The sequence below is a fragment of the Medicago truncatula genome, chromosome 4, assembly GCF_003473485.1.
Source record: "Medicago truncatula cultivar Jemalong A17 chromosome 4, MtrunA17r5.0-ANR, whole genome shotgun sequence".
Taxonomy (NCBI): Eukaryota; Viridiplantae; Streptophyta; class Magnoliopsida; order Fabales; family Fabaceae; genus Medicago; species Medicago truncatula.
The window spans coordinates 63,187,619-63,196,462 of record NC_053045.1 but is presented as its reverse complement, the minus strand read 5'-3'; the positions used below and the strand labels follow the sequence as shown (position 1 = coordinate 63,196,462).

The following is an 8,844-nucleotide window of genomic DNA, read 5'->3' as shown; positions in this document are numbered from 1 at the left end:
ATTTTTTGTTTTCTTCCCTGTAAGTTTTTTTGTTCTAAAACAAACCCTGTATTTTGATAACCTTTTAGAAAAGGTCCTTGCCGTCAACTTCCGTCAACAAAAACACCATGGTGGCTTACGGAGCACACGTGTTGGCAAAGTTGATGAGATGGAATGAGAGATGATAAGTTGTTAAAATACAGGGACTAAAATCAAAAACGTAAATTGACACAGGGATGAAATTAAAAAAAAAAAAAACGTTATGTCTTCATCCTTTCAAATTTCAGTCTTCTTCTTCCGCTCAAACTTTCCCCAATCTATCCCATTTCTTGCGCCTTTGAACCAAAACCCATATCCTTCAACAATGTCATCTAATTCCATTACTCAATCATATGTGTGTTTTGATTTGTAATGTTAAGTTGAAACATTGTATGCTACTTAAGTTTGATTAATTTAGTGATGTTTGTTGCAATTGATTGCAAAGCCATTCATAAAGTTTGTAGATAATAAAGGCAAGAATACATCTTTTTTATCTCTCTTTTTTTCCACAATTCCCTCTTATTCCTCCAGATCGCTACCAATTACTATACATAAATAGTCAGATCCCCTTTCATCTTTTCTCACTCACATTCAAATTCAAACCTTAATTTCTCAAATTTTCATATGTTGAAAACGCCAGGTTGTGGAAAGGGGCATTTCAACATACAAATACTTGAAAATCCAAAAGAAGTGGTACATGGGTTTCTTCCATTTTAGCAGCAAGAGACAAACAAGCAACAACAGTAAGCTGAGTGATCCATGGCTTATCCTTTTGAAATATCAAACTAATAACGAATCTATCACATAATCATTTTTTGGGTGCAATCGTGTATAATCACTCCTATTAATCGTGAAATCGTAGAATCCATGATCTTTGAATCGATTTCTCAATTCTGGTCACAGTGGAAAAGATGCGGCGTTTTCAATCACGGGTAAGAGAAAGGAAGGAGATTGAGCTTGTTGTTGTTGTTGTTGTTGTTGTTGGGTTTGAGACTTCTTCTATGGAGAAGATGAAGAGAAAAGGTTGTTTCATTGTGACAAAGGGAGAGAAAGCAGAGCCATTTTCAACTTTATAATTTGAACATGTGTTTGAATTGTGTAATTTTGTGTTTTTTATGTAATTGATGAAGAGAGTTTGTGATGTTTTAATGTGTTGATGAAAAGTGTGGGTCTTGTTGTTGTTGATTGATGATTATGAGTTTTGTTTTAAAAAAATCTGTTTGTTTTTTTCTTTCTTTTCCTGGGTTTGGTGTTAATGATTTATGAATATGGTGATGAAGATGAAGAAGACAATGAGGGAAGAAGAAGAAGAATATCTTGATTTTAAATTTGAAATTTTGATATTTACGTATTTTCAATTTCGTCCCTATGAACATTTGCGTTTTTGGTTTTAATCCCTCAAATTACTCATTTATCATTCTGTCTTTCCACGTAAGCCACAAACACCATATCAGCCTTTGCCACGTCGGCGTCCGTTTGCCAGCACATCATTTTTTTAACAGACGTTAGGGACCAAAACCAATAAATTAACAACTTACAAGGTTTATTTTAGAACAAAAAAAATTACAGAAACGAAAACAAAAAAACACGCGAACTTACAGGGACGATTTACATATTTAAACCATTTATTTATTACGATAGACAACAGGATAGAAGGGATCCACGAACATGATGTACATATAATATTCTCATCCAAAATATATATATATATATATATATATATATATATATATATATATATATATATCATTAACTGATTATGTTTATTTATATATCTAAATTAGCCAGCCAGCTAGCTAATTTAGATATTCTCATGCATCACACACACATGGAATCTTGTTACATAAACAAAAATTAATAATTTGATACTAGTATTATACATTTAAACCAGCAATATTAATCACCACCAAAAAGAAAAATAAACAATGAACAAACCCCTGAATTACCAGTCTTATGGAGTACTAAATACTCTTAATTTAGTTAACAAATTACTAGCATTGCAATATGCAAAAGAAAATAATACCATGTAAATGATAAAGTATTTGTAAGTGTAACAACTTAAATTGATCTAGGAACAATAACTGCCTTGAGAGGATTCTTCATAACAACAGTGAAAGCAAATGTCTCTGTTGGGTCGGGTGGGGAATTTGGAACCGGCAACCACCTAAAAGCAAGAACCATTTTGGCCAACAACATGTTTATATGCAAAGTCCCTAATGTCCATGCTGGACAAATCCTCCTCCCAGCACCAAACGGCATCATCTTCATCTCTTTAGTTCCTGTAATATCAACATCAACCCCATCCCCATTCAAAAACCTCTCGGGTCGAAACACATCCGGATCCTTCCAGGTATTTGGATTTTCTGACAACCAAGCCGTGTAAAACTCCACACTAGCATCTGCCGGAATAGTGTATCCACCAAGCTTTGTCTCCTCCGTAGCCGCGTGCGAAAGCACAAAATGGCTAGGAGGATGACGCCGGAAAGTTTCCTTCACAATTGCACATAGATAAGGCATTTTTTCAACGTCACTGTCCATGACAATACCGCATTTTCCAACACAATCAACAATTTCTCTATACAACCTCTCTTGAATCTCTTGATCCATCACTAAATGAAGCAAAGCCCATTCAATGGCCGTTGCGCTCGTGTCAGTACCAGCACTGATAATCTCTGACACGAGCGTAACCAATTCCTCGTCTCCCAATATCCCTCTACTAGGCACTTCCAAACCAAACAATGAATCCACATAAGCAGCACCAATGGCACTCACCTGTCACATATAGTTGCATATTAATTAGAATTAGTTCAATATTCTTTAAAATACATATAACAAATTTTAATTTGGTCTCAAACATATGCAAAGATTAATTAAAAAAAAGTTGATGTTTAATCTAGACAAGCACATTAACTTTATTTGACCAATTTTTGTTTATATTTTCGACATAAATGGTCAAAGAGAGTTAATTATATTACCTCCAAAATTTGTAGTACCAAATACAAAGTAGTTAAAAGTTAGTTATGATTAGTCGGAAGTTACCATTTCGGGATCTCCACATTTTCCATCACTTTCCACGTAAACTTTCCGTTTCCTTATCAACGGCGCTATAAGCTCCAGCTGTTTCTTCCTCAGCTTCTTCGCTTCCTTCACATGTCCGCGGAATAATGGTGTTAAAACCGGTAAAAAATCTGGAAGCTTAGGAAGCGTAATGAGCATGACTTCTTTGAGAACACTCTCAATATCTCTGATTCTTTCTTCTGTTATTTTTGCACCGAAACATAGACATATAAGAATGCTACAAATGGTGAGTCTGCAATTACTCATCACTTCAACAAAACCATTTTCATGTGCTTCATTTTGGATCCTTCTCATGTGAGCTTCCATGGCCCATTTTCTGATCCAACTGCACTGTTTTACTCTAAGTGGTGATATCATCTCCGTCACAAGGTTGCGGCGGAGGGAGCGCCAGAGTGGGCCGTATTCAGCAGAGTTGATGGCACACTTTCCCATGCTGAAGATGAGACGAATGGGAGAGTCTTTAGGCCTGCTTGCAAACTGTGGGCCTCGTTGGATTAGGGCTTCATGGATGAGGTCAGCCTCTGTGACTATAATCAAGGTGCGTTGACCCATTTGCATTGTGAAAATTGGACCGTATTTTAAACGTAAATCACGAACTATGTAGATGAAAGGACGGCGTTGGAGGATAACTTGGAAAAGATTGCCAACGATTGGCCAACCCGGAACTCCCGGTGGTAGGTTTTTAGTGCCGCCCCCGGTCTTTGACCAACGGCGCCACCACCACCTAAGAAAGGCGAGGGCGAAAAGGAACATTATAACGTCTATGAACTCCATTGTTAAAACTAAGAAGGAAGGATAGATAGAAAGAAAGATGATAATAGTAATAGTAGTAGAAGAGTAATTGTGAGAAGGTTGGCAAGGAAAGGTGAGTATTTGCCCCATAATATATAACATGAGTGATAGTGAATGTGGTTGTGAATGGTGGTTAATTGCATTCAATAAAATTGAACAGACGTATTTACTTCTACCAAGTACGGATTGCTACGCATCACGACAGATATTCAACGCATCCATCTGCATGTGACTTTGAAAAATGCTACTACTACTACTATTTTTTATAAATTGTTTAGTTCCAGTGTATATACGTGTTACGTAACTAAGGATAATGTATAATATATGTAAGTTTTGAGGTTCAAATTTCGACCACTACAGAAAGAAGTTTTATACAAAGAGAGTATTGTACATAAGTCATAAATCATTCATTTGAGTGTTATATATTCAGAGACTAAATACCCCAAGAATTGTTGACTTATGTTATGTAGTTGAGTGTTTAGTATTACTATCTCCGTCCATAATTATAAGATCCTTTTGAGAATTTTTTTTTTGTCCATTTTTATAAGATCCATTTGCTATTTCCAACTACATTAATTATTTCTTTACATACATGCCCCTATTTATTATACATTTTTTTCTTCAATCAGCAATAAATAACATGTTGAAAACATAAACCAACCATCTCTCTTAAAAGATAAAATTGTAAAAACAATAATAATTACAAACATATTTAATACAAATATGCATTATTTTAATTCCGTTATTTTTTCAAAAGGATCCTATAATTAGAGATGGAGGTAGTATTATTTAATTTCTAGACTTTATACTCCAAGAAAACAAGTATAGTTGACTAATGCAATGCAGTTGAGGGTTGAGAGTATTGTATTCCTAGACTTATTACCAAAAATAGAAATATTGTTAGATGTTAAGAAAAAGTAGAATCGAATAAACAAATTCATCTTTGAAATTGTGAGTATTATGTTCATTCCAAAATATTTACTCCCTCCGTCCCTACCTATTTCATAATATACATTATTGACTTAACATACTTTGATCATTTATTTTTAAAAATTCATAAAGATAAATAATATCATATAAGATCTTGGATTCGTCTCGATGAATATTTTTAAAATATTAAATTTTCATAATTTTTCTTAATAGAGAATTGAATATATCAAAGATAAAACATATGCATTAGTACGTGTGTCGGAGTCAACTAGGTTATCTAATATGGAACGAGGAGTATTAAATTTTATAGATTTTGACAAATATAAATCTCTAAAATTGCAACCGAGTAGTATCAGATATGACATGTCATCTTAAATGAATATTTGAACTCCTCGGTAGATCTTTGTTAATGTCACATCACTTGGGACTAAATTAGATAAGACATTTATGAGGTATAATTATGTGATAGGCTTAATTACTCTTTTAGTCCATTAACTTATTTTTTGGTTTCGTTTTGGTACCTTAACTATTAAAAGTTTCGTTTTGGTCCCTTAACTTACTTTTTGGTTTCGTTTTGATCCTTTAACTTACTTTTTGGTTTTGTTTTGGTCCCTTAACTCATCCTCTGTCAACCACTTTGGTCCTTTATGTTAGGATGAATGTATTAGAGTTAAGGGACCAAAATGAAACCAAAAAATAAGTTAAGGGACCAAAACGAAACCAAAAAGTAAGTTAAAGGACCAAAACGAAACTTTTAATAGTTAAGGGACCAAAATGAAACCAAAAAATAAGTTATGGGACCGAAACGAAACTTTTAATAGTTAAGGAACCAAAACGAAACCAAAAAATAAATTAAGGGATCAAAAGAGCCTTATGTGATATGTATGTATTTTTAGGTAGTAATTCCAACCCAAGGTTTGTATGAATACGTTGATTTTTTATTTTTTTTGGTTACAATATGAATACGTTGATTTGATCGTACGTAGCACAAGTTTTTGATGAGTAATATTGATTTGTTAGCCAAGAGAGAAAAAATTATGTTAAAAAGATATAAGACTAATTGTCAATTTTGTAAAGAGTAACATTGTCTCTTTAGTTAACATGTACCTTTACGGCACATGGTAAAAATCTATACATAGTAATTATGTCTAAAAAAATCGAATGTTTATTATCCCAAAAAAAATTGTGTATTTAAATTCTAAAAAATTACAAAAAATTCTTTCTACATTGTAAAGTGTATATATTTTTGGTTTTTTTAAAATGTGCACTTAGATCGTCCACAATAAAACTCCTCATTTTAGATGCATAATAGGTCTCATGTGCTACTTAATAAACACATAACATTTCCAATTCAACACTGAAAAAAATAAAAGGCTTAAATATGCTTTTCATCCATGTAATTATAGGCTATTTGATTTTTCATCCTGAGCTTACTAATCCTCCCAGTTTGCCCCTGTAATTACTAATCATTTGAAAATTCGTCCTAATTACAAAAATTTGCCGAGGTGGAGGGTAATTAGGTACGTGGCATTTGATGAATGGAGTTTTGTCAAGACACATCAGCAGATGGCAAGGGAAATGACATTTTTGTCCTTAATGAGTCTGGTTTCGCGCGCAATGACCGTTTGACCCCTGCCTCCATCTTTTCTTCTCCACGTCTTCTTCTTCTCTTCTCACAGTTGTTTGGTGTTAAAAAGAATAAGCAATAAGAATTCAGTATTGTGGATGTTTTTTGGAACATAGTAATTAGCAATGGTGAAAGTTGGTAACATGATTTCAAAGAAGGAAACATCAATTAAAGAGGAAGTGAATAAGAGGGTGAGTACTAATTAAGATATGAATCCATAAGGGGAAATGTAGATATACTAATGCAAATTCCGTGATATTGAACTTTATACAAGTAATAAATTCATCTGAACCAATTAAGCATGTCCTGGTTGTCTTGCTCTTGGAAATAGTTGACATGAATATACAAAAATGGAGTAACTAGTGGGAAAGGAAACTTTCTTTACATTTAATAGTTGTGGGACAGGTGGGAGTTGGGGTATTCGTTGGGATTTGCAGAGAGCATTGAATAGCAATATTCATGTAATCTGTCATTGGCTTTTCATTGAGGGATTTAACTCCTTCACCTGCTGTTGTCTGTTTCCACTGTTCACATATCATCCGTTTGATTAATCCTACGTATTTCATACTTTATCTTTGTTTCTTGACCAACAGGGACCAAAAGGCCCATCCTCAATTCATTTTCAGCACACTGTTTTATCTGCACTGCACACAGTTATTAATTATTTTGTTTTTTCATCAACATTTATGCATTTAGCCACTTCCTGAACATTTATGCATTTGGTCCACGTTTGAACTGCATCTCATGCAGGTTTTTACAGATATCAATTCCTGTTTTAAAACTTTTCTTGTAGTAATTCATTTCAATTATAACCAGCCAATTGAATAGGGGTTAAAGACACCACCTATATGTCAGTTAAAATGTAATTTATACAATAAAAAAATTAAATAGATTTATATAAAAAGAAACAAATAAATTTCTCAAATTAACCCAATATTTAGTGAATGAGGAAATTCTATATATATGTAGTGGTACTAAAAATAGAAATATGTAGTGAAACTCCATCATCTCTTGTACCATCTTTCCCCTACTCTCTAACTTCAACTGTCTTCTAGTTCAATGTCATTTACTTTGCGCAATTTTATAAACAAAAAGTTAAATTTGACTTTTAATCTGAAATTATGTGTTTGTGACAATGGTGACATTTCACATGGGAAAGAGGAATTCTTTCCCACTATGAGAAAGTTTTTTTAAACCACTAGATTAAAAGGGAACATTAATCTTACTATAGACTGTCTATACTATATTTTTTCTCACTGTCATCAACCTCTCATATTATTGACAGACATAGCTTTCTGCTTCTCTCTCAAACAAAAAAAAAAACTTTCTGCTATCAATACCCCCAGCCAACATATTCAATGGCAAATGATAGAGATGATAAAATCATCTTCAAGGATAAGATGAGATCTTGAAAAATTGACAAAATCATAAATGTTTTAACCTTAAAAATTCCATGGAACATACAATGCAATATATGATTATCTACGCCATCATGTGTTAAAAGCTTAAAAAAAATTACTTTTTTTGACTCCATTGATTTGGCCCCTTTTTTGCAATCCTGGAATATATTTTTTAATTAAATGTTGAAGATTACGTAAACCCCCCAAATTCTCAAGAAAAACTCATTTCTCAGTACCAACTTTATCTAAAAACACAAAACGTCAATAGTAAAAGCTTGCAGAAGCTTCCGTTAAATAAGATTGAAGCTTGTTGGAATCAGGAAAAATGGGTTAAAGATAACTGGATTTAGAAAATGGGTTAAAGGTCATTTGATTTAGGAACAATAGCCAAGATATATGCTCTTTAACTTTTGGATTTGAGAAGATAATGAAATTGTTTTTTTTTTTTTGGGTGGGGGATTGGGAAGAGGATGAAGATGATGAGCAGAAAAGATTTAGGCTGAAATCAATGGTTTAGGGTTGACTCTTGGAATCGGTGGTGGGTCTATTGGTGGTTCATGAGAAGACAATAAAAAGAAAGATATAGTGTGGATAGTTTATAGTAAGATTAATGTTCCCTTTCAATCTAGTGGTTTAAAAAAAATTTCCCATGGTGGGAAAGGAATCAACCTTCCCATGTGAACACACACCTGTGACAATTGTATATAACCTGAAGATTTTTTTCTTAAGAAGCTACAATTGTGTTAACATAATAATTCAATTTAGTTGTCATTCTCATAACTTTGATACGTATCATTTGATCAAATTATTAAAACTTATGCTTACTGACCACCACTTACTCTTCCTTTTCCCCCTCAATTAGTAACGCTCATCTGTTATCCCTTCATTAAGTCAGCATTCATACTCTCATGACCCTTTGCTTGGTGGAAAATGGACCTCATGAAACCTTTTCCAACAACATCAGGCAACTCAAATACCTGTTTGTTGTCTTTGTTTCCA

At 33.3% G+C, this 8,844-nt stretch overlaps 1 protein-coding gene across 1 annotated transcript; it reads right to left on the bottom strand.

The window, feature by feature from the left end:
- Positions 1-1,857: 1,857 nt before the first annotated feature.
- LOC11436327 (cytochrome P450 77A1) lies at positions 1,858-3,965 on the bottom strand. Its single transcript, XM_003610354.3, has 2 exons — positions 3,058-3,965; positions 1,858-2,790 (listed from the first exon to the last, which is right to left on the bottom strand). The coding sequence occupies exons 1-2, from the start codon at positions 3,868-3,870 to the stop codon at positions 2,077-2,079; spliced, it is 1,527 nt and encodes a 508-aa protein (XP_003610402.1). The 5' UTR covers positions 3,871-3,965; the 3' UTR covers positions 1,858-2,076.
- Between the last annotated feature and the right edge of the window lie 4,879 nt (positions 3,966-8,844).

What these genes read in the sequence shown, in the direction of transcription:
- LOC11436327 (XM_003610354.3), bottom strand. Translation starts at nt 3,870, where the DNA reads ATGGAGTTCATAGACGTTATAATGTTCCTTTTCGCCCTCGCCTTTCTT. An exon ending in AATGTGGAGATCCCGAAATG is followed by an intron (nt 2,791 to 3,057) that starts GTAACTTCCGAC and finishes TATATGTGACAG; the next exon opens with GTGAGTGCCATTGGTGCTGC.